The 27,308-nt window shown below is 34.0% G+C and overlaps 1 protein-coding gene and 1 long non-coding RNA gene across 7 annotated transcripts in view; one reads left to right on the top strand and one right to left on the bottom strand.

Moving 5' to 3' along the window:
* LOC135831569 (putative polypeptide N-acetylgalactosaminyltransferase 9) overlaps positions 1-27,308 on the bottom strand; it is a 113,566-nt gene that overhangs the window by 21,674 nt on the left and 64,584 nt on the right. For 5 of the 6 annotated variants that reach the window (XM_065344164.1, XM_065344163.1, XM_065344168.1 and 2 more), the window contains 3 exons: positions 13,831-14,000; positions 7,585-7,749; positions 3,786-3,934 (listed from right to left, as the gene is read on the bottom strand). In XM_065344164.1, the coding sequence (XP_065200236.1) occupies positions 3,786-3,934; positions 7,585-7,749; positions 13,831-14,000 (484 nt within the window). The remainder of the gene's footprint in view (positions 1-3,785; positions 3,935-7,584; positions 7,750-13,830; positions 14,001-27,308) is intronic. The other variant, XM_065344167.1, reaches the window with a different exon arrangement.
* LOC135831571 (uncharacterized) lies at positions 11,942-13,429 on the top strand. Its single transcript, XR_010556198.1, has 2 exons — positions 11,942-12,235; positions 12,477-13,429. It is a non-coding gene; the product is annotated as an uncharacterized LOC135831571 (long non-coding RNA).

The following is a 27,308-nucleotide window of genomic DNA, read 5'->3' as shown; positions in this document are numbered from 1 at the left end:
TACATTTTCCACTTTTCTACGATAATTTTGTCAAATAAAATGAGAAAAATCATTGAACCGATCGATGGTTTGTTCTTTTGCCTCTGCGTGGCGCTTCTCCATAAGCTAATGATGGTACAGCGATGGAGGTTGGGTTATTTTTTCTTCTGCATCGCTCTTCCAAATAACATCAAAGCAAACGAATACAATGAGATGTCTACACGACACCATCTTCATTGTGATACGCGTAACGAAAAATAATATCCTGGTTCACGACGATGACGAACGAGGGACGATGGACGATGGACGATGGACGTTGTACATGTTTAGGTAAATCTGTTAGCATACCTGTACGAATAGATTGAGTAATCATGCAGCACTAACAAACAAGCTCGAATAATGTACTTAGGATTCTTTTTCCTCGTTTATTTTCGTCTTAGTTGGATTTTTTTTCAGACGAAAAAAAAAAAAACATTCCAGGGATCGAAATACCAACACTAACATTGGGAAAAGTTTCATGCATGTACTATGATAATTATCACTAATAGTTTCTTACGAAGAACACCCACGAATAGGTATTAAGTATTTTTTTAAATCAACTTCAGGATAAAGAAGTGTTGTGCTTTCAGAAATTAGAACAAAAAAGCCTGCATTAAAAAAAATGACGAAAAAGTTTTCTCAAGGAGGGACACTGCACAAAAAAATTTTCAAGTCTCGAAACTCTGCAGAAGGCTGATCTAGAAATCCTCACAGAAAGTTGTTTAAACCAAAAAAAAACGTAGTTTCTCATTTATTTAAAACATTAACAATTTTCCAAAAAAATGAAAAAAATTTCTTTATGATTTCAATTTCCTCCAGAAATTTCATTGCTCTGGATGCTTCAGAATACTTTCAACTGTTTTCAAATTGAATTGGTAATGTAAGCACGCCCGATACATCTCAATAAAAAAACCACTCGTGATGCATGCCATTTTTGAAATTTTTTGTATCTTTTTTTTTGGCATGAATTTTTATTGGTTGGGAATTTTTTTTCGAACTGACACTCCTGGAATTTTTGGGAACCACCAAAAAATATTGAGAATAGGTAAGTACACCCAATAAGCACTAGCCATCCAGCTTGAATTATAGATGGTGAAGTTTTTTTTTTTGAAATTTTTGGACAGTTTTGAATTTCTTGAGAAAACGAAAAACTTGCTAGAAGTCTCAAAATGATCCAAAACTGGTATTTTTAAAAATTATTATTCACATTGATTCATTTTAAATTTTAAAATGTGGAATTTTCACAAAAACTTTTTTTTTTAATTTAAAAAAAAAATGAAATTTTCCCAAAGTCCAAAAATGAACTTTGACTCATAAAATTTTAGTTACGGGGTTTCAGGATATTCTGTTTCGATCTGGCTTGGGTGTCGTTCAAAAAATTACCAACTCGTCAGCAAAATTTCAATGCTGATAATGGAATTCATTTTTTGAAAAATTGATCAAACTGACAAGGGAACCTCTTGAGGTGTCACACTCCGAATTGAACGGGACCGCGATTTTTGGAAAGAGCATAGTCTAAAAACTCCAAAACCAAATTTTCAGCTGCCCAAGTTCATTTTTCGATTTTTGACGAATTTTTGAAAATTCAAAATTGATTGACTGTTTTTGGCGATTTATGCTTTTTTAAAAAAAGTACGTACTTGATCAGTAAAAATGGTCCAAATAAGTCCCAAAACTAATATTAATTACCCAAATCCAAATTTCACAATTTCCAGCCATTCTGGAGCCTCCAGCGCGATTTTTCAATTTCTCCAGAATTTTGAATTTGCTCCAGAAGGCGTGTTTAACGAGTTTATCCACATTTGAGCCGATTTTGGGAGTGACACTTCAAGAGTGGTTTTTTGACCAGCTTTTTTCAAAGTTGAATCAAAAGATAACCGTTTGTGAGGAAATTTTTGAAATTCACGCGAATCGCTGTATTTCTTCAAGAACTAACCCCCGGAGCGCAAATTCTACCATTTCCAGCCGTTTTGGAGCGAGAGCGACACCTCAAAAAACCACTCTTAAGGTGTCACTCTCGAAATCGGCTCAAATGTGGATAAACTCGTTAAACAGCTCGAGTGTAATACACAACTCGATTTTTAGCTGCCCAACTGCATATTCACGCCTTCTGGAGCAAATTCAAAATTCTGGAGAATTTGAGAAATCGCGCTGGAGGCTCCAGAATGACTGGAAATTGTGAAATTTGAATTTGGGTAATAAATATTACTCGTAGTTTTGGGACTTATTTTGACCATTTTTACTGATCAAGTACGTAATTTTTTTTAAAAAAAAGCATAAATCGCCGAAAACAGTCAATTTTGAATTTTCAAAAATTCGCCAAAAATCGAAAAATGGACTTGGGCAGCTGAAAATTTGGTTTTGGTGGTTTTAGAATATGCCCTTTCCAAAAATCGTGGTCCCGTTCAAATCGGAATCTGTTTTGTACTTTATTTTTGATCTTCTGGGTTAAAATGTAGATACGTTTCACGCCATTTTATAGCTTCTAGCGGGTTTTTGGATTTTCCACATTCCAAAACATTGAAGAACTTTTCCTAAAATCCGTTTTTGCTCGTTCAAATTCATGCTCCATCTTCAACAATTGGATGAATTTTTGAAAAATATTTATACGAGGGAAAAAAACAATTTTTGTTGAAAAAATTGAAAAATAATTCGCCCTTGAGTAACTAAGCTTTGAAAGTTTAAATAGCCAAAAATAGCGCAACTTCAAAAATGGATTTTCTAGGAAAAATTCCGGCAAAAAAACGTTTTAGTTAGTTGATATTTTCAACGAATGAATCTAGAAAGGTGAGATATAACTCAGACTAGAATGTTTCCCAAAAATTCAACGATGCACCTTTTAAAAGGGAAAACACCAATGAAAATATTATTCCTAATGACATGACCTTTTTCGGTTGAAATGTGTAAAGATAGTGATACCTCCACATGGAATTTGAAAAAAAAAAATTAAAAAGTGAAAAGAGTTGAAAAAATAATTTTTTTTTGAGCACCCCGCCAGAAAGAACAGTAAGGATAAAAAATCACATCGCGTGGTCAAATCTTCAACATTTTTCGAAATTTCTTGATTTATCCAGCTGTTTATGAAGAAGTGGAATCTCCTTTTATAAACCTACCAATTTTGTTTGGATTTATTTACCAAGTACACCATTCTCGAAGAAATACCAAGAACTAGCTGAGAACCATTGAACCGGTTTCATATCTTTAGCGTAGGTCGTTACAACTGATTCTCCTATACTGATTCTGTTTGTACAACTAATAAAATGTCATCTCGTAATAATACAAACACAAATTTCTCGAAATTTCTTTCTCTGATTCGTTGCATACCTCTCTTTTCCGTCAATTTAAAATCATGTAGCGGAGTATTTGGCTCAGAAAATTTCCTCAAATATCCTCTGATCTTCGCACATTTCTTCAAATTTGCCTCCATGGTATTTAGTTTCATAATCACTTCGAATATCTACGTCTATTTTTACACATTGACCAATCTTTCAAAACTTTCGCATCAAGTCGAATATTCATCATTTGCCCATTTCATTTAAATCATTCGTCAATCTTTGATCATGAAACGGATGGCAAAAAGAAAACCAACAACTTGAGAACCAAAACCATCACAGACATTTAAAACACTCGACCATTAAACGTTCGTTTTCGTTCAGTTCGAAGCTGAATACCGAGCCCATATAGTTTCTTGACCCTATCCTATACACACGTACCTATTCGTAAACCTAAGTAAATAAAATAGCAGTTTTAATGCATATAAGCGTTACCTGTAAATTCCAATCAAAGCCACCAACATTTACACCGCTAGAATCTTTCCAATGAAATTCTAATGTTGTATCATCTATGACGTCGATAACCGGACATACAACTGTAGTAGAATCGCGAGCTATACGATCCAGCAAAGGTTCTAGCCATCCTGTTTATAAAAGCACCATAATTATCACCACAGTAAGGTATACTCACGAATTAAAAAATAACACTAAAAAATACCCTCCACTTTCCCACGCCTAAAAAAAGCCATCCAGCTGAATTATCGTGCCATTTTCACAGCAAACCCCCCAATTTTCTTTCGCGTCGCGTTTCTTGCAAGGGCTATGGAAAACTGAGCAGAGACGTGAAGAGGGAGATTACGCAGCCATAACGTTTCATAATTTATTCAACGAGGCGATGGAAAATACCACTAAATCGACTTTATTTTCATTTTTTTTTTCGCGAATAAAATTATTTGATATCTCTATGGGATTCAGAGTTCCAACCTTTTATTGATACAAGTGACGTTCTATACAGCGTACCACGCTAAAAGCAATGTCAATAAACTGCCGTTCGCGCGATGCCCTGCCAGTAGTGCCAGTGACTTGGACAATGGATTGCAATGGATGAGGAGCATGCGACAGGCGAGTAAAGCGATACCTACCAAACATTTAAATTTATTCGCTCTTGTATATAATAACGTGAAAAGGTCATCTCAACCACTTAACGCGTGGTTTTCCAATAATTTTTAAAACTTCTTCGGCACTCGTTCGAAAATGTCGAATTTACTACACGACAAAATCGCTATAGCAGTTTATAATATGTTTCTTTCGAAGCAAAAAATATGATAAAAAATAACAAATACGCCAAACCGATAAATTATTTAAGCTATCGTAGCAAACCGTAGTAGTACTTAATGGAGTATTATTTATTCCGCATTACGACCTCATAAAGCTTTCCTTCGAAGGTAAAAAATTTCGAAATAAAGAAAAGGTAAAGCTTTCTGCGACCTAAAATGAAGCAGACTTACGTTCTAATAACGCTCGATGATTTTTTTCTCTCTGGTAAAAAAAAAACAGGTAGTTTGTATGTTTTTTATTTTTTCAAAATAACTCGTATTTGTCGACAAAACTTATGAACTTTACGTACAGTATAAAGGGGTGAGTATTTATACAATCATCGTAGCTGTACACTCGAAAAAGAGCAGAAATACTGAAGCCTTTAAATAGCCTTGTTTCATGCCGCAGCGCTGATACATCATCGTCGTAATATATTATTAAGAAAGCTATCCTTGAATTTATAACAATGTGGTAATGATACGACGACGCTGCTCGTATCTCTTTTCAAGTATTTTCATTTTTCGCTCTACGCGTGCACTTTTTTTCCAACACTTGAATTTTATAAAAGCTGCGTGTACCTGAGTGTTTCCCAATATTTTCATTTTTTTTTTCCTCTCAGTGAAGTAAGTAAACTACGATTTTTTTGGCAACAAAAAATGCTTAAAAAATTCCAAATTGACATAATGCGTCTTTTTCACATAATTTTTTCAAGCGAGAAAGAAGTGTAAAGGAAGGAGGTGAAAAATAAAAACCTTTTAGAGACTCACGCAGACTGTAATTCAAATCTTTCTAATCTAGTTAGAAATAGCCCCAGCAATGACACTAAATTGCTTCGGAGCCGTAGACAAAGAAAAGCCACTCTTTTCTGTAGAAGAGGTAGGGAGGGGGAGAAAGTCGAAATCCACAAAGGCAAATTGACCTTTCGAATGTAAATGCCAAATTTTAACCTTCAGTGATGCAGCTACGAAATACTTCAGGAATAATACGAAATTTAAAAATGCTCAGAAAACGCAAAAGAATAATGCTCCAAGTCCTTTAGAGCGGTGAAAAGGGGGTTGTCAGATGAACTCCCAAAAAGGCGCATCTGGGGGAATGTAAAAGCCAAAGTTGAGCCCTCGAGTTGAATGGGATGGATTCCAGGGATGGCACAAAATTGAAATCTACAATTAAGGTGAAAAAATTCACCTTTTTCAAAATTAAACAGAGCTAGGGAGTGACAGCCAGTTTAATTGGCGAGCAAAGGAAAGGGTAATGAGACCTTCCAGGTTTTTCCAGTTTTTATGATTTCGTTTAATTTGGAAGCACAAGATTGAGGGATATTTCCTCCCATTTATATTGAAAGCACGAGAATAGGAATGCCAATTTTTATATAGCTCAACGTTTACTTTAGCTCATCATCTCAACATGCAAGCAAATAATTATTTAAAAAAAATAATAATAACAATAAATTAAATTGAAAAAAACAACATTACCTACTTTCCCTCCTTTCTCAACTCAAACGACAAATTTTTAGTTTTTTTCCCCCAAAAAAGTCACAATTTTTTAAAACATTTCCCACTAATACATCAATTTACCAAATTTAAAATGAGAGCTTCATCTCACGTTCTGATTGAGTCATCTTGCTAACACAAAAAAATTATCGTAATCGATGATATATTTTTTAGATTCAAATAAGCCATCAAATCACAACTAATTTATCAATTTTTTTGATTTGTTTCGAAGATACTCTAAAAAAAAAATTCAAGAAAACAGCTTCTGTCAATGTTTTTTTTTTAATACAAATTAATATTTAATTCCTCAAAGAAATTCTGAGAAACATTACTACTTATATAGTTTTAATTTAAAAAAAAAAAAAAAAACGAATTAAAATCGTTTAAGCAAAATCATCACGCAATGAAGAATCCATTTGATAGTAACCAGAGAAAATTTCATCAACATCAAATTAACATCATACACGTCCAACCTCATCGTAAATTCATGAATACTGTTTTTTCTTAGTAGGTTTTAATATTGAAGGGAGAATGTTGGTAAATAAAACTATGATTTGTTTAAAAACTACCATCGAATTGACGAATTCCTAAACACAGCTGCAGGTGTTTGGCAATTGACAAAGCGGAAATTGAAAATTCAACTCGAAATGTTAACAATGTCATTCCGTAATCATTGCATTTGTTTTTGATAGCATTACGTTGCTAACTCGCTGGCAAATAATCACCAAAAAAGGAAAAACGAAGGAAATCTGCGTCTTTTCCAGACGCTTAACATTCACGTATTCAAACGAGTGTAAAATTGGGTTAAAATTTTCTACATTCTTTATTTCTTTACGATTCGCAAATCTACGTATATCTACTTTATAGTACCTATACACGAAAACAAACACGTAATATAATTTTTTTCCTTCGTCGAAAACGGCGACTATTGTCGACAACAGAGATGTGTTTTTTTTCTCGACGAATTTATATAAGATGGGCAAAGGGTATGAGTATTGGTTTAATTTTTAAAGAACACAAAATCCATTTTTAAACTTTACTCGGGCAATGAAAATTGGCTGCGGAAATCACGTCTCCTGGCAAAAGATTGAAAGTTATATTTTTTTATTGACCCGGGTGGCTGTTGTTTGCCTTGGTCCGTGAAAATTTTCAAATCAATGAAGCGAAAGCAAAATAGAAAAACGTTACAGTACGTTTCTCGCATATACTGCATTGTACAAGCTTAGCGAATTAATATATATTGAGCGTTCGTATAATCCTCATTCCTTACACTACGCCAAAGTTCAACTTTTTCCGATAGGAATAAAATCGGCTATAACGTTCGACCGAGTAAAAAAAACATTCGCGAGTCGAAATATATACGAGAAAATAATACTATTTTAGATGTCAGCCGGATACAGCGATGGTATAATAAATTAATCTAATAGAAAAAAAAAAACATATTTCGATATTTTTTCAAATTTAGACGAACGTGTAAGTAAACTTACCAATGGTGCATTCGCAATGGGAATCCAGATATGTGAGTACAGGAGCGGAGGCGTGTTTGGCTCCGATAAGACGAGCTCTTATCAAACCTTCTCGTTTAGAAGCTCTGATTATTTTCACTTTAGGAAACATAGCCATGTAATCTTCTAATTGTCTTTTCAAATGAGCTGAAATTGTAAAAAAAAAAATAAAATTAGATAGGTACATAATAAATACTTTGATGTCTTTGATACATAGAAATGATACATTCAAAAATTACAGCAAAACAAAATAGATTCAACAAACTGGCAAAATGGTGTATTATTCAACGATAATGAGATTTTCGACGAATTGAGGTGCATTTTTCGAGCCCCCTCCTCAACATCGGGATAATGTTTTTTTCAAAAAAAAAAAGTAGATACTCGTACGTACTTGATCAGCAAAAATTATCAAATAAGTCTTAAAACTGATAGTAATTCCCCAAATCCAAATTTCACCATTTCCAGCCATTCTGGAGCCTCCAGCGCGATTTTTCAATTTCTCCAGAATAATTTTGAATATGCTCCAGAAAGCGTGAATATGAAGTAGGGCAGCTAAAAATTGAGTTGTAGGTTATACTCGAGCTGTTTAACGAGTTTATCCACATTTGAGCCGATTTTGGGAGTGACACCTCAAGAGTTCATAATAAAAATATCCAAAAAATCAAAAGTTTCATGTTTGCGAGGGAATTTTGGAAATTGGCACGAATCGCTGTATCGAGTTCAGAACCACCCCCCTTCGAATTTCGCTTTTTCGAGCCGTTTTTGGAGCCTCCAGCGCGATTTTCTGAATTTCTCGTGTTTTATCATGTCATACAATGACCATAACATCATCTTGAGATGTCTCCTCCAGAATCTGCTCAAAAACAGGTAGAATATAGCACACAACTCGATTTTTAGCAGCCCAACTTCATATTCACGCTTTCTGGAGCATATTCAAAATTTTGGAGAAATTGAAAAATCGTGCTGGAGGCTCCAGAACGGCTGGAAATGGTGAAATTTGGATTTGGGGAATTAATATCGGTTTTAGGACTTATTTTGATCATTTTTACAGAATAAGTACTTACTTTTTTAAAAAAAAGTATAAATCACCAAAAACAGTCAATTTTGAATTTTCAAACGTTCGCCAAAAATCCAAAAATTGAAGTTGAGCAGCTAAAAATTTAGGGTTTTGGGGAGGGGCGGCGGGTGTTTTCAATCAGTGGGTGTTTTTAGACCCAAGTAAGGACCTGCGGTTAAGTCAAACAGTTTTCAAACAGGAGGTGTTCTCAGACCAAAGCTTGTGGATGAATCGGACACGGTTTTCAATCAGTGGGTGTTTTCAGACCCAAGTAAGGATCTGTGATTGAATCAGACACTGCTTTCAATCTGAGGGGTACCTGTTCTCATAAAATGTAATCCTCTGACTACCATCAAGGCCAAAAAATACAAGTAGGTTAGGAACATATACCACTCATTTCAAAAAAATTTCCATCCCAGAAAGTTGGAAACTGAAACACAACGCCGCTGTATCGACAGGTGAAAAAATCTCAATACAGCAAGTGCGGAAATGAAGTGAACAAATGAGCCGGAGCGTAGGTAATTACAAATGAGAAAATAATTACATCCTTGATACACCACGCTCTAAAACGTATAAAATATATGCATTTATAAATAATTCGTACATTACAACCTAACGCGTATTTTTTCACAATAAAGAAGGTTGCGCTTATCACGATACCACGATGGTAATTCGAATTCGTAATTTGGATTCGGGTACCTGTAATATATTTCCACCAACACAACGCAACTTTTTCAAGTTGAAATTTTCATCCCTCGCTGGAAAATTGAATGCTAATTTACACCACGTATAGGTATATATCGTATGGAATGAAACCCTTCATCAATGTGTACATCCGATAAACTCTCGCTATGAGAAAAGCGTAGGGTATCGGAATAACTCGTCAAAAATTATATAAAATCCGAATCCGCCATTATAGTCTACTGGTATGGTATACGTGGGAAAAGAAAAGGCTCGACAAGCGCTTTTTTCACACTACCCTTCGAAACAATACTACAAATACAAACTGACTGAAAGGCAAAATGCCAACAATTCGTACCCGACAATAAACACTTTTCCGTTTAACGCTTTTCAGTATCTTCCAATGACGACTCCTCCTCCTGCTTGCTCACTTTAGCACGCATAAAATGTATATTTTAGTTCATTTTATATTCAATACCTATACTTACTCTCTATTTCCAGCGCAGATTATACTACGTACGGAGCGTACGTATAGAGAGAGATATGCTTTAAACTAGCTCCATTAAGAAAATATATCGATATTTGGATCATATTCGTATAATGTGAGTAAACGTAGTATAGGGTAGATACATTAGATAGGTAGCAATAGGAACTATACAGAGGATACCTATGTGGGGTATAACTAAGTGTATCCAATATACTCGTATACGTGTAATGTCGAGATATATTTGTACGAACGATGGAAAATTGCTAAATATCATTTTCACAGATACGTTTTTGGTCGAGCACTGAAAACCCGCGAAATACTTTCATCTATTTTTATTTTACCAATGAAATCAGATTCAATCAATAAAAATCTTAGTTAAAAAAAAAAAAAAAAAAAAATACTTCAAACGCTTCAGGTACCTTCCCAAAAATACCCACGTTTAGTAGCAAGTATTTTTCTTCCACCTGTGTACTTTATTGTTTATAAGCTAAACTTTTTCAACTATGCTAACATACTCCAACTGCAACTTTACTTCCTCTTGAATTCTTATACAACGTGTATGTGTATATTGTAGATAGATACGTTCGTTAGGGGATAAGAAACCTACGTATAATTCCAGGTCGAATGTTTCTTCAGTGTTTGAAACTTATCAAAGTCGCTAGGTATTACCATAAAACACATTAGTTTCATCCCAACAATACTTGTAAAGAATGTCATAAATTTTCAAAAAGATTTCCCAAGTATAGGTAGGCAGGTACCTAAGTATACGTTCATTTGTATAGATGAATGTATCCTTTGATTACTGAATTGTAAAATTTTTAGGCTTGTTTGGGGTGAAACTTTTTGACAATTTTCACCACATATGACGTAAGTTTGTAAACGTAGAAGGTATACATACACATTGATACCGGAACAAATGCGAGAAAATTTTCCAACCTGCTAGGAGTAGGATTACACACTTTCACGATCGGAATCGGTGAAAAGCTACGTAGCATTTGAGTTTGCCAAAGGTAGGTGAAAAAAAAACAGAATTTTTCAACTCACGATTTCAAACTCGTAGCTGACGTCATGCAAGAGAAGTTTCCGAACAGGTGTATCGAAATTTATTATATTTTTACACACTGAGATCTTGTTTTCAATTCGAGATATTATTCTGGTACATGAACGAAAAAGGGCGAAAAGCAAGAAACACATTTGTTGCTAAGTAAAAGTTGTTCATTTTTTGTTGAAAAAAAAAACACACCGCGACAAATAAACATGTACAAAATGTTTTTGAACGTTACATCGACCGAGAAAATGTTTCTGTTTACTTTGTGATAAATGGTCCAATAAAATCGAAAATTGGTCGTTATTTTCAATCAGTAAGCTCTGATGAACCGTCTGAAATCCATTTGGTAGACGCTTTCACAAAAACTTTGAAGTTGGTATTCATGCTAATGCTCCTACTGTATATGTATTATGAAATTGAGACAATAAAAATTGATTCAAGTCCATAAATGTGAGATACGAGTCACACACTTTTAAAAACCAAGCACAAGCCATGAACTTTTCTTGGAAAATTGTGAAAAACGAGCATTATAATTATTATAAGATTTCACGCTTGAACAGTATGATCGTTTTAGAGTTGGGAATGTTGAGTTGAGGGTTGAGGCTAAATGACCATTGACCATTCTCACTAATTTATTTCAGTTTGAATTTTTGAAAAAAATAAGATAAAAAAGTTGAAAAGCCATACTTGATAGCAGGTTTGTTGAATTTTTACGATTTTTTAAAAATTTCTCAAAAATCAGAACTTAGAATAATTTTGGTAATAGAGCTCCCATCACATCACATGCTCTTTCGATCTAACTTTATTTCGTTGAAGATAAAGAAGGTCTCTTCCAAGAAAAAATATCCCATAGAACAGTCGAATCTACGTAATTTTCCTTTCAACTTCAAGTTATACGATGCAGCCGCAAGTCGCAGGTATTATTTATAGTGGTAGTGGTAGCGTACTGGTAGTGGTAGCGTAGATCAGATCAGAAATACACAAGAGGAAAGAAACAAAAAAAGTCAACGTTATACTGCGTCGTCCCGTCGGTCGTCTTATCTCTTCAATCTCCTCCCCTCACTGTTTAGGTTCTAGTCTTCTAGATCAAGCATACGCATAACGTTGGCACCCCTGCAAAACCAGCGATAAGAACCTTTTCAATCTACCATGAAATTCGACAAAATTTGACAATCATTTATTGTGAATTATTGTTTGTGAGTAGTATGGTCCCTCAGAAACCTTCACTGCTTTTCTCGATATCGATATCCGGAGATAGGTAATTCGTTTCGTTAGTAGGGACTTGTATTAGTTATTCGAATTCGATCCCTATTGTTGAACGATTTCTGGACGAGTTGAAGATATGACCATGGAATCAAAGGTATGACTATGACGTTTTACTTTACAGTATTAATTTTCACTCAGTTAATTGGTATCTCACCTACGCGATTCAAATATGACAAGTGCATCACACTCATAAAAGCTTTCTACCAATATTCGATCGTCATTGCTTGAATATTCAACACATGAATATTTTCAACAATTTAGGCCTAGTTAGTTTTGAAAAGTTTGAAATTACTATGTGATCTTTTGATGTTGAAAATTTGATTTTCTCTTTTCAGATTCAGAGAAATCCAGTCGAGAACGGCACTTTCAAGATAATATCATTCAAGCGCCGCACCCCAGACGTCAAGCCAAATATATTATTACTCTTGTTTGGAAGGATTGAAACAGTCGCGTTAGTAGATTCCGGGTGCCCTTACGTAATGATAGACGAATCACATTATAATTTGATCGTTGCCCGACATCCGTTCCTTCGAAAATATGAAAAATCGACGAATTTAGGCGAAAGATTTTTATTGGCTGCTGGAAAAACCCATCCTGAAATCACGAGAAGATCGGCGCTGGAATTTTCTTTTGCAACGCAGGAGAAACCGCGGAGTCGTTATCGAATTGAGGTTTTAGTAACTAAAGACTTGACTTCCCAAATGATTATTGGGAGGTCCCTATTACGAGACCTATCCGCGATTATCGATATGACGAATAATGGAATTAGAGTCGTAGAACGAAGCGGAAGATCGAGAAAGCAAATTATTATTCCATTCTATCAGAACAGAACGACACTTCCGAAATTCAGAATCGACAACAAATGGAGATCGACAACAGTGAGCAGCGTTAACGAAAACTTCGAATATACGACGAGTAATCTAAAGATACGAGAAGCAACGCCGATAAATACATTACACGACGAATTCGATAAAAAACCTAAGATAGAGTTTAAAAAAGTCATCTTACAGATGGTAAGAAAGTTTGTCAATACAATGTACTTAGGCTACTACTACTGTAGTACACTGTACAGAAGGCAGCAGTTCGTCGACACTCAATAATTCAACAGTACGAATTACGTAAATAAGATTTTTTTTTTAGAAGTTGAAAAAAGATTTCAGTTATTTGTCGTAGATATGAGATGAGGAGTAGCATTTTTATTTTGTAGTTATTTGTCGTAGATATGAGGAGTAGCATTTTTATTTTGTAGTTTTTTGTTTGATTTTTATAATTATATCTGAGGAAGTAATCATGTGTTTCATTGTGTTGCACATCTGACATCTTCAATAATATCTTCAACTGATTACAGTAATACTCTCATGAAATATCATAACATCATCCATTTAGTGCATCAATAAGCATTGAGCAATGTGATGGACTGGAAGAAAATGTTTCAAATATGCGTATTTTACTTTATTTTTTAAATCAAAACCTTCGTCACCATAATTCGCCCTTCCCATGTTTCGTATTAGAATTGAGATTACATATTCATAAATGAAAATTCAATTATAAATGAAACTCGAAGTTGGATGAATATCACAAATAGGTACAAATCTCTCAAGAGCGCAAATCAGTAAAATTTCTCATACGTAGTACACTTGATCAAGTACCAAATCAAATCTTGAAATAAAATATCTAAACTCTACTTACGCATAGAAGAATAATCGTCGACTAGAATAATTTCTTTCAAAAGATGCGCAGGAGATCGTTCAATCACGGAATGCACAGTTCGCAGTAAAACTGACCAAGCTTCATTGTGGAAACAAATAATTACGGAGGTTGCAGGTAAATTTTTCAAATACCGACCAGGTTCTTTGCACCTATAAATAGAACATGTAATCACATTAGTATAGGTAAAAGGTATTATAATCAACGAAGCTGCAAATTCACGTTATTAATCCGAATGGATTATTTATTTAAATGACACCGCGATGAGTCTTATTTGAAGGACTAAATATCACGATGATCATTTGATAATAGTAATTGTCATGTTTATAAGTCTCATGAGCCACCGGTACTCGTTCAAGTTATATTAACGGTTATCAAAACTAGTAACCATGAAAATAGGGATATTTTTTGAGTGATTTATTATACGTATTAGACATCGTACGAGCGACGCGATGAGTTCAAATTTACCACGTCTTTCGTCGTAACATCGTCGATAATGTAATGGTATAGATATTGTGAGTAGCTGACATCTACGTATGGTATCTTTTTACTTGTTTTTCTTCATGAAACATTTGAGGGAAACATCACTTTCCATGTATACGTAGAATAGGACAATGCAATTATTACTATTACTGCCAGTGTACCTATTCAAGGAAAGGAAGCTGAAAAGATAATATCTAGGTAAGGTATGTCTGCATTTGAAATTGAAACACTTCACAAACTTCTCAGACGTAAGCTCCCAATGATGATAATTTTTCAGTATGCACCTACTGAGCTACTGAGGTAAATCAGGGGCCTGAAAATGAAAATCGATGGCAAGAGAATTTGTACCAGTTTTGTATGTATTAGCACGCCATTCTTTGGATTTTATTTTTCATAAAACGAAAATATCTAACTTTTATTCCATTTTTAACATAATTATGAAAAAAAAAAAAAAAAAAAATTAAAAATGACCTCTAAGTATTGGAAAATGAAATTTTTTGTCCGTTGTTAGATTAAAAAGAACTATTTTTCAAAAAAATAAATCACATCTTCAAATGTATCTTTTAGCAAAATCAAACAAGAATCCTTGAATGAGAAAGTTCAAAGTGTATTTTAATTCAATCGGGGGACAAAAAGCTTCCATAGTATTTCCGCAATTGGAGAAAGAATGAAATTTTGGCTCTTATTCCACTAATGGTGATTTACCTTAATCTAAAAAGAAAAATAAATATAAAAAAATGATTTCACTGACAGATTAGGTATTTTTGAGAAAAATGTCTGGTGAAGGCATCAACGAAAAAAGGAGAACTTCCATTAGTTCGCTTCAAGGTCCGAATTCAAATTTCAAGTTACCCTTCATCGGCCGACCCTACAAAAAAATATTTAATTTTGGTGTACCCCAATTTCCTCCATGAAATAATTATACAGATTCTATCGTTTCATTCGAGCGTTAAACATTTGGTAAATTTATTCCCAAATACTAATTTTGTTTTCGACTATAATTTCCATTCTAAAATAAGCCAAACAAATTATACCGTCAAAAGGAAAAAAGACATATCATGAGGAGAGGCAGCGAGTGCGGTATACCGCATACTCGAAGAAAGAAAAAAATACATCGTACAGTTGGAAAATTTGTTTTATAACTTGTTATGCAAAGAAAGTATAAGTTTTGTGTTATTTGGCGAGGATTTTTTTGCCTTTATTATAATAAGAAATCCATATGAAAAGATATGTTTATGAAAAAGTTTCGCTATCAGATGATTTTAAAGTCAAGGGTGGCGTTACGTTGGTATAAGTTTTAGAAAGCGAGATGTTTAAAACTTTGTTCTTCTTTTGAACTTTTCGACAATAGGGGTAAGAATAAAAGAAACAAGCAGAAAATTTTCGTAGATAATGTTACTCGAACAATTCTTGTAATTCCGATTCATGCGCCTTCTCCGTTCCTCCTATCCTACCTCACTCGCGTATATCGTCTCTAAATAGGAGGTACGAGCTCGCGTTTCGTGTTCGCGAATATTTTACTCGGTGCTTTTTCGGCGAAGATTTCTTAATTGGATAAAAATTATAAAGATGCTGGAAGCAGGCTCGAGGTAATAAATTATTCGGCGTAGTTGTGTTAGGTATATAATACATGGGCCATTTTTCCACCACGTCGAGTCGTAGAAGTTGTGTTAATAGTATACAGAGGCATATATTTGAACAATACGCCTGCCTTAGCGTGAAGTTTAGATATTTTATAAAATATACGGATTAAACTAATGAGCTGTGAATCGAGTGCTGTGTGCTCGAGTTTCTAAAATTATGGCTAAATTGAATCAATATACCGAGTTTTGGGTGCGAGCATATCGTTCATCAAAACATACATATGATACCAGTATAGGTAATGTAATACAGCCTTATACATACACCGTCAACGAATTTTATACAATTTTCTCAATTCTATAGTCGAACTCGAATGCACGAAGAGGTAAATTAAAATATATACCATATACGAGGGTATTAGATTCTTAAATCACGCCATTACACGTAAAGGATTACAAATGCGCGCGCGAGTTTCTCTAAAACATACATACTCGTACAAAACACGAATGAACAAATTCATGATCTCGGTAAATGGAAATTTTACGCATAAATTACGACGCTTTAAAATGTTTATAGTGTATAAAATGGGTAAAAGTGTTGAGCATTTAATTAAATGCCAACTTATTTATTTTGTCGAGCATGATGCGTGTGTCTGTGTCTGTGTGCTGTATTAGAAGGCGGTGATGCGTACACATAATAGGGTGGCCTTTATTTACACTTGGTGGGAAATTTCACTTCCACTTTAAATTGCAACACTCCTCAGATCGATCTGCGTTCACCAAAAAAAAAAACAAAAACGAATTTCTTCTTTTTTTTAGTAGCGATGTTTACAGCTCAAACTTTAGTAGGTAGTAATGCGATGAATAAATTTTGAAAATTTTTGTATGAAGGGAATAAAATAGAAATCAAAAAAGATCTGATTTCAGGGTGTCTAACAAAATCTGAAAACTAAAAAGAAGGACTTTTGAAGGACCTTGGAAGGACCTCTTGGAAGGACATTTTTAAAATCAAAAATGCACCTACTGACCCCCCTCCCCTCATTCATTTTTACAAAATTGCCAAAAAAAACTTTGAAAATTTATAATTTTTAAAAGAAACAAAAAAATTAAAAATATGTATTCAAAATAGACCTGATAAATTTCTCGTCTAATGACTACATATACCAAATCCAAAAAACAAAATTTCGTACTTTTTTCCTGTTTTTTTCATTTTTTTTCTAATCCCACATATTTTCAAGTTATATTTTGTCACGCCTCACATACCCTCGCTTACTTTTTAGACATCAAAATTGAGTAAGGGAAACTACTTTGATGAACAATTTTAATATCAGGGATGATATACTCAAATTTTTCTCAAAAAAATAACTTTATTAACCAAAAACTAATCAAAAAAGTGACTGAAAAAATTTTTAATTTAATAAAAAAGAGCTGAGCAAAAAACTTTCCACACAAAACATTATACATTTTATTTTCAGAGGCGTGACGAAACGATGCGTGGTGGGAGATGGAGAGGGGGTGAGACTGAGACATTCTTTCAATTTTTCTCGCTAGATTTTCCCAATTTTTTACTCCAAACTCCCCCCTCCCCCTTCCACACCAAGATTTTTTCCAAAGAATTGGCCGGATGTGGTTCGAACCATTTTTTAAAAAGGGAAGTTGGAAACAAAAACGTTGTATAAAAAATTTATTTGAATTTTTTATTGATTCGATTATGTTTTTGGAATTTCTCGAGTTGATTTTTCCATTCTAGGAAATTTTTGAAAATTGTTGTAGCAGAATTGCAATCTGACCTAGCGAAGCGAGGGTGAAAGCTGTGAAAAATTGATAATTCAAAACGTAAAACATCATTTCTTACGTAAAAAGTTGATTTTCATAGCTTCAAAATTTACAAAAAAAAGTTTTCAGAAAATTTCATAGGTATTCAACTATTTATCATAGTTGAAAATATGAATAAATGCCCGAGCGAAGCGAGGGCAAAAGCTTTCGAAAATTCACAATTCCTGAGTAGTAAAACAGCATTATTTACTTTTGATTTGAGGAGTCATATTTTTCTACGCTTCAACTTCGGTCAGAGAAAAGAAAAGAAAAATGATCTAGCCCGAGCGAAGCGAGGGCGAAAGCTGTGGAAAATTGATACAATATGAGACGTAAAAGAACACCATTCCTAATTTTTATTAAATGACCGAATTATTAGAAAATTCGGAAAAAAGAAGGACCTTCGGGTAAAAAGAAGGACTTTTGAAGGACTTTTTGAAAAAGAAGGACCAATAGGCAAAAAGAAGGACTTTTACTGACCTGGAAGGACCGGAAGGACCGTTAGACACCCTGGATTTTCAAAAAAAAAAAAAACGAGGGGGTTTTGATACTCACATTGTAAATCAACAGCTAGTTTCCGAATCATTTTTCGCGTAAAATTCAATCGCATTAAAAAATAATAGATCGAGTTGAAGAGGTCGTGATCGATTTTCTTCTGTAAATAAAGGACCTGGAGGAAATATACAACTGGTTTTTTTTTGAGATGTGAAAAATTCAAAAAAATACCAGCTGGGGAGGTTCTAGATTAGCTCAAAAGGTCTAAAACAACTGGTTTTGGGCTTCAGAAATAAAAGGTAGATACACATATAAAATACATAAATTTTAGTTTTTCAAGTGAACGAGTTCGTAAACGATGAACTTTCAGTTTCTTTCGAAAACTATCGCTGAAAAAATTTCGAATTTCGACCGGTACGAAACGAATTTTGAAAATTTGGACTCAAATTGATCGAAAGTGTAAAAATGATGGTCGATTCAAGAGAAGATAACTTTCCTTTGGATCAATTTATGGAATTTTTATCAAAACTATAAAATCCAAAAATCTGCTGGAGGCTCCATAACTGCTGAAAACCACTACTTATTGATATGAAAGGTTGAAAATGGTACCCACACCTACTCGCCGGAGAAGATTTTGGATTTGAACTCCGGCCTTTTTAATGAGGCCCCGAAATTTCATCAAACTGAGATGGAGAGTCGAAATTCATTCTGCAAACTAATTTCAATACGCTACGAAGTTGACTGCTGGTGAATTTCAAGTCGTTTTTGAGCCTCCAGCGACTTTTTGAAAGGTTGTATGGCGTTTTTTTGAGAAATTAAAATTTCCTAAAAGTAGCTGGAAGCTTCAAAACCATTTGAAACCACCATGTAGTCTGCGAAGTAAATTTCAGCTTGCCAACTCCATTTGATAAATCAATGTTGCGGGAATTTCAAGTTTAAAAAATCGACTGGAGGCTCCAGTAATTTTCAAAAAAGTCGCTGGAGGCTCTAAAATGACTTGAACCCACCTGAAGTCGTCTTCAGAGGGTGTTAAAATTGGAGTGTAGAATAAATTTCAGCTTTACAACTCCAATTTGATGGAATTTTGTGGGAATTTCGAGTTTCAAAAATCTGCTGGAGGCTCCAGAACTACTCAAAACGGGTTGAAACCGTTTCCAATCGATTTGGCATGTCGAAAATAGGGTATATCCCAAATTTCAGCTTTTTTGGTCAAATTGGTAGAATTTTGATTTTTCCCCCTCATTTTTAGCCTAAATTGGATTTTCAAAAATTCACCAGAAATCGAAAAATGCACTTTAGGACTTGAAATTTTGACAGGTGATAAATTTTTGCATGATCTTTCGATCTACCTTTGTAAGGTTTGAAAAATTTCGTGCAAGTTCTATGTTGAAACGTAAAATCTACGATTTCGGCTGACCTGTCAATCAAAATGGCCGCCATTTTGTAAGTAAGGCCAGCTTTTTTTTGAGCAAGTTTGCTTTAAAATGTTCCTTAGGATGTTCCCTTTAAGAAAAAAGTTGTCCCGGAGGATCGGCGGGGGGGGGGGGTGCAATAACTCCTATTGTCATATGCCGGACTATACGGAATGGTTCGAAACTGGTATCAATCGACTTGGGAGCACAAAAATATGAGGAGTAGGATGTTTGCTTTTCAGCTGTTTACTGGTCCATAGAGTAAATTTTGGAAAAATCCGCGCTAAACTCTACAAAAAGGGTCACAAAGAATGATTAATCCCTAGGTTGTACAATTGTACATACATGCAGAATTTCATTAGAACCTTTTACATGAGAATTTTTTCATTACTCTAAAAAATCCAAAAATCCGTCGAAGCCTTCAAATTTTTTCATGGCCTTTGAATTTTCAAAAATTTTGAAAAAATGAGACTTTTTCTGTCTCTTTTTCAATCCTCCTTCGGTTCAACTTTTATTTTCACAAGTGCTCCGTTACAACTAATTTTATACTCCATATTACAATCAACAAATTCTGTCACCTCCTCCCCCAGTCACCCAAAAATATGAAAATATGTTACTATGTTCATATTATAGTGAAATACATACATCATAGAAACCCGCGAGTATTTTTTTTTCATGTATATAAAAATGTCAAAATTACAACACGCAATAAGTCGCGACCCCTCATTAATAATATTACAGAGATGACATGTCGTTATACGTGCAATCAATTCGTTAAGTAATGAAGTCATTATATAATTTCTTTTTTATTTCGAAACAAAGATCGACAAAATATGCATTTTTAGCCTGCACATTTCCAAATTTATAGCAACTCGACTAATACGAGTAGACGTACTTCGCAAATATTTTCCACAAAGTATGCAAGTACGAGTAAATACGTATTATGTACATATAATTCCGAGCAACCGTGAAATTCTTCGCAAGAAACTACACTCCAAAAAACAGTAAATTATCGATTTCCCTCAGTTTCCACTCAGCAACAGAATTTTTACAAATGATATCCATACGCTGGGTCCATAGTCAAAGAATTTTAGTTAACCGAGGTCAAATTTATTATAATTTATTTCCGTTCATTTGCAAGCTGTTCAGATTTAATTTACCCAGCGGATTACTACAATAAGGCGTACAGAGTGACTTCTTTATTATACTACAAAAGAAACCAATAAAAACTGATGTAAATAACGAAAATAAAACTAGAAATAAAAAAAAACGCAGCGTGCTTTTCGCCATACTAATATAGTAAAAAGACCCCAAACTAAAGGAAACTGTGTTTTTGAATCGGCGAATATTTAATAAAGTTGTTACATTGAGAACAGAAGGTTACGAGCGCATTTTTCGACACAGACGAACACGATTTTTATTTTCACAATTAAACCGTTATTGTGCACTAGTACCACGAGAAATCCTTTTCTTACGGGTACCTTTTTGAACTACAATAACAAAAAACAATTGGACGAAAAGTTGCAAAACGGGATTAAATTCGGCACCTTTTTAAAAAATTTATCAGTTTACCTCAGTAAACGTAAAAATACAGGGTGTTCCATCGAACTCATGTCATATCTTTAAATTTGAAAATAGTCCTTGTTTGAATTCAAGCCCTTTTTTTTAAAATCAATGATCCAGAATCAACCTCTAGCATAAAACAAAATAAATACGATGTTTGACAAACGAAAACACTCTGTACAGGTTTTTTTTTAAGAAAAGAAATTCTCATTACAAAAATTAGCCTACGGAAAACTTTATACTAGAAAAGTTTTGATATCAATTTAAAAAATAATGGCTACAGCAAAAGAATTCAAAGCACTAGCAAAATTGTAATCTAAATCAAGCTTCTGCTTCATAAGCTGTGTAATTAGGTATTTAATGCATTGACTCTCGAGTCTGGACTGAAGTTATTACGCTAATATCTATCTTACCGATGGCAACTCGATTTAAATTTTATACACGTTTTACCGTCACTACCGGTATTTCTTTCAAAATAGCCACATTAAAACAAACAACAACACTGTGTTCTTTCGCATCACTTTACAAACGCTTTAATCACAGAGCGTTCGGAATATTTTACCGCAAAGTGATAAAAATTTTAAAAACCCATCGGATAAATTTTTAAAAGTAATTATCGTAGGTATCTCGAAGACGATCCATTAAGAGAAAACATTCGAGTTCCATTTTCTCATCTGTGTATCTCTATAGGTCTCTCTACCTGTAACTTTAACTATAGCCTAGCACATTAACATCCACAAACACAAACCAAACAATTTAATAATTCTCATTATATCTGCGTACTGTATGTTTAGATCTGATATCTCGGGTATAATTTCTCATTGCCCTTACGCATTTGAAAATAATTAACGTGAATTATTCGATTACACGGATAGATAAGATCGATTTTACGTCGTCGACTACGTAACGTTGTAAAATGCACACTTCTTCATTCATCGACATTGTCACCGCAGCGAGTGTATCTTAAATTTATTCCCACATAGATGAGAATTCGGTGAAAGGTCATATGCAAAATGTACCCATATTACGAACATTACGTAATATACGTCGCCGATGTACATATAATACATCTGCATCACTATTAGGTAGGTATCAGGTAGATGCTAGGTACCTGCTGCAACAATTTTACTACGTATCTACTTTCGATACCATCTTACTAAATTTTCAATTTATTCGAGCATAAAACGAATTCCAAAAAAGGTGGTAGATGTATCCATTTACCTAATTGCCGGTGAGATGGTAAAATCATTATAACGTTCATTCACTCACACATGAATACTTAGAAGGCATGTTAATACAGATGTACAGAGAAATTATACAGCAATGTAAAATAATTGAAGCATGATAAAATACATGTAAAATAATATGATAATTGGGAAGTACGAGTACATTTTCCTATAACAAAAATTATTTTGCTACATAGTTGAAAATGAAAACTCAGGGATTCAAAAATGAGTCTTGCTAACAAGGCTCGTTCTAATTTTCAGACCACAAAAATGAAATAATCACTTCGAAGTTTCTTGACCAAAAGCCACTAAAAGGCAAAAATAAGTACTTACTATATTTTTCCAATATAAATCCAATTTTCATTCAAATACTTCAATTTTTACTCCCCCTCCCTCCCCCCGTCCAATCAACTTTTCAAACTTTTCAGATCATTTTCAAGAGAAACTAATAGACGGCGGGGAAAGGAAAAACTTTATTTAAAGCTAACAAGGAAATGGTTCAAAAATGACACTTCGTTCATATTTTGGAATTTTTTTCAAGTTTTCTTCGTAACAAATCTAAAAAGACATTGGTTAGAAAATCTGCAAAAATGAAATTTTTAAATTTCGACCATTCGATAAACTTTTAAAAGTGAACAAACAAATTCTGTAACAAAATAGCCAATTATTAAAATTGAAGGAATTATAAATTTACTTACATGATTTTATTGCTTGTAGCCTCTCTTTGATTTTGCAGATGGGTCAATGGGTCATTTTGTGATCGAATTTCTTTAATTGTTCATAATAATGAGTTGTTTTTTTTTGTCATTATTGAATTTCATTTTTCAATTTTTGACAAATTTTAGAAAAAAATTGTTTTTTTTTCTAAAAAAAAAATCAGAATTTGATCAATTTGAGGCATATGCACAGAAGAAAATTGAAACATGCTTCAAAACCCATTTTCAACAATCTAACTTGATTATCGCTGATTTTAAGCCGGTTTAAAAACTTCTGCGAATTTTTGGATTTCCCAATTTTGAAAAACTATTATAAAAGAGACCACAAGGAAATTTAGCAGCAATGAACGTAATTTTTCTAGATATGTACCTAACACTTGCAACATTGAAAACAATTTTCCATAGGTCCGTGCGGAATCTGTTTCGATACAACTTGAAAATGCTTGTCATGGTTGAAATTGTGAGTAGCTCAATTTTTTCTTCAAAGTCCAACCCTTTCGGGATACATAATAGGTTAAGCACCAAGAAACTGATTCCCCAAAGTAGAATTTTCAAAAGCAAAGGCCATATTTTTTAGGAAAAAATTAGAAACCTTCCAATTTATATTTTGGGGAGGGGGGGGCTAATCGCCATTTTCACCCCAACAGTTTTTTTTTCACATTTTTCGTTCTCGTTCATGATAATCTTGAAAATCTTAACTCCATAACATGAATGCTGAGCATAAAACGAATTCCTCATAAAATTCGCTCTTATTTAATTAAAAAATAAACCTCATAGACTACGTACTTTAAAGTCCCCCCCCCCCCCATAATGAAACACGTACCCAGCTTAAAAATAACTCGCGTACAAAAATTAATAGTTTTTAATTCTCGTTGCGTAATGAAGACTAATTGCACCAGAAACGATGATGTGAACATGGAAGATAGAAAGTATGATTTAAGCGAACCAACGTCTGTTGATCGAGGGAACTCGTTGTATGTACATCTACCTATAGTAGAAATGTAAAAAGGTTTTTTTCATCTATAATATAGCTAAAGGTGTTATGGTAGGATTCTTAAACGAATGAATGCTCTCTCAGGAAGTTAATTATTAAGTAGGTATGTACATAATGCTAATGTTTAACGTAACCGTTTATATTCGCGCGGAAATTGATGTTGTAGGTATCGTATACATGCCTACGAAAAAGGGGGAAGTAATTGACCATCAAAAAATGTACACTCGTCATCGGGAATTATCCCAGTTCGCGCACGAAATAATGAAAATATTTACTTATAAAGTCGGACCAAGCGGCGAACTATAGAATTATCCAATGAAAAACTGATTCGCCAATGAAGCGCCGTTTTCGATTTGATGGTTTTCACGCAGTAGGTAGGTAGAGGTAGCTATACGAATAAAACATGAAAATTGAATTGAAACTTTTCGCGTAGGTACGACTACGAGTACGTTTGGTTGAGTTTTCCGTGAATTTGTAAATTTGAAGCGAATGCTTTTTAGACACAGCTGATCAAAAACTTGAAACTGCGAAAGACTGCCAGAAAAGTTCAATGTTTACTTGATAAAATATTTCGACAAATTGTTGCTTACGTCAGATATATACCTTAACTGTGGCCAAAGCTGAAACGCGCAGCAATATCTAAATAAAAAATGAGACCAAATGTCTGACTTTTGCTAGTATGATAGCGTGAAATTGTTTCGTCGTTTCTTGTTTAAAGTTGCTATAGACTTTTTTTGGTTTGATTAGAATTTACGGTGAGGTTTTCGGTTTAGCTAACCGAGCCGATGAAAATTTAAAAATGTTTCCGAATGATGTGTATGTAGAGGTATCGTATTTTCAAGATATCTGATTTTTTGGGTACCCAGTTGCGTAAGATTTCCGCGAATGAATTGAGGCATGTGAAATTGAAACGTACATGCCTGTACAAAGTAAGGTATTCCAACCAGTGAAAAACTTTTGGACCAAAAAGAAAATTTGAAAGAGCACATGAAAATACACCATCAGACTAAATTTCAGGCGCTGAATTTCATTTTTCAAGTTTTTGAGCTGACATTCTGTATAAAAAACGAAAGTCACGTTTCGAAATGACCTTTTGGTTTTTTGCATTCTAAAGAAACTCCTGATAAACCAATTGCAATAAATATACTCATTACTCATTTCGACTTCATGTACCTTGTTTGAAAATATTCAAGTAAAATACAAATAATGCTGAGTTGATTAACTTATAGGGTTCACCGGCTTCACCCACATGTTTATCTTTATGGATACCTGCGTAGTATTCGCGTTTTATTGAACAACCAAGTATTTAACTAACTAGATAAGAAAATGCACCGGAGGAGAGACCACCGGAGCACTACCAATAAAACGATATAATACGAACATACTTTCATATGTACATCGTAAATGTTTACATAGCATAACCCCATTGCATCCTACAAAGTAGGTAGATTGTACGTATAAAAACATATAGGGTAGCTTTAGGAATACCAAACAAACGCGAAATTTTTTACATTACCCACACAAAATGTACTGTTCTCCGCTCTAAAGCTAAGGTAATTGTTTCGTTGGCATTCTTCGAAAGCACTCTTGTACATACGTAGACGTACTACACAAGGGGAAAAATTTCCTTATTTTTTGCTCTTTCGAGAACACGATGATGAAATTTCACCTATCCAATTTCAACTCATCGACTAGAGAATTTCTAACATACTCGTACACCACACATGCACATACTCGTACCTACATACGGAGTAAACCAGCGTTTTTAAACGAAAAAGCAATTTTCAATGGCACGTTCCGGTTTTGCACATTGTATAACACTCTGATACCTACGTTAACTTTTCCTATATAGGTACGTAACGAAATAACGAAAACCAGCAGTTGACGAATCGTTGATGAAATTACCTTTGACATTTTCTTCTTAAATGATGATCGATTAGGTTTTTATTCCCTAACGCGCGTAAGAATACTTACCTATGTAGCGAGAACAGAACATATCCTAAATATTATTCGACATCCTGTTCCAGCATTTCCTATACACTCACGTGCGGCTAATTAAGCTATCGAAATTTTATCGATAAATGAAGCCAACTTTGACGTAGTCTGATTCCCCAACTGGTCGTTATAAAAATTACAAGCGCGCGTCTTCGTTATATTAGCTGCCTGCCATATATACCTACGTTTATTATATTCGTGTAAGACCATAGAGAGAGGTATATTACTTGCTTAGATATGCATATTTTATACGTAGATATGCACAGTACTTACTCGGTTTTAAAGCTTTTTATATCGCATTAAGTTACGCTAACAAATTAGCCTAACTGTAAGTTTCTTTAACATGAATAACGAGTGTTTGCGGTGTAAATGCCTTCCTTTACTTTATTCCACTGATGTACGTACACGTACCTACTCTTAAACTCTACAAGCTGTATACGTTTGCTACTACGAGTATATTGTAGTATCTCGTATCACCACATAAAATTGCTACATTGCGTTTTACGCTCTTTTTTTTACAGCGTAATTAGGCTTAATATACATTTAGTACGGCAAAATCCCGATTGTCCGATTTAATTGAGGGAAAGGTACCACAAACAACAGGTGCAGACTCAACGAGATATATTTTGGAAGAAGGAATACCAAAGTATTGTGTAATATGGATGATTATTTTTCATTTCAACAGATATACTTAAAAATATGTATACTTCTGGCAGCAGGAAAGGAAGAGGGAAGAGTTTTCAAATGATGAAAAAAGTCCGCCTCGGCTATAGCCATCAAAATAATTGTGAATTCGTGTTTTGAAAATTTAGGTTTTTATTGAAATTAGAAATACTGGCCGAAAAATTGGCATCACTGCGATCCAAAATATTTTCCCAATTTCAGAAATTATATCCTTTGATGTTTCAGTATAATTAATACGAAATATTTGGGTTGAAAAAATTTTCAAGCTGTCCACTATTTTTGGCAAGTCAATTTTCACCGACTTTTCCAGGTTTTCCACACCAAACTTTCCAGACCATTTTTTCCTATTTTCTTTACTTAGATACCCTATACTTCAATTAAGTAAAGAAGTTTCAGGGGGAGGGGGTATTTTTTTCAAACGTTCATCTTCGAACTGGATGCTGTCTTCTTCGGATATAAAAACCAGCTAAACTTTGATTATCAACTTTTTCAATTTA

Source organism: Planococcus citri, chromosome 1 (assembly GCF_950023065.1).
Source record: "Planococcus citri chromosome 1, ihPlaCitr1.1, whole genome shotgun sequence".
Lineage (NCBI taxonomy): Eukaryota > Metazoa > Arthropoda > Insecta > Hemiptera > Pseudococcidae > Planococcus > Planococcus citri.
This window is presented reverse-complemented; position numbering and strand designations above follow the sequence as displayed.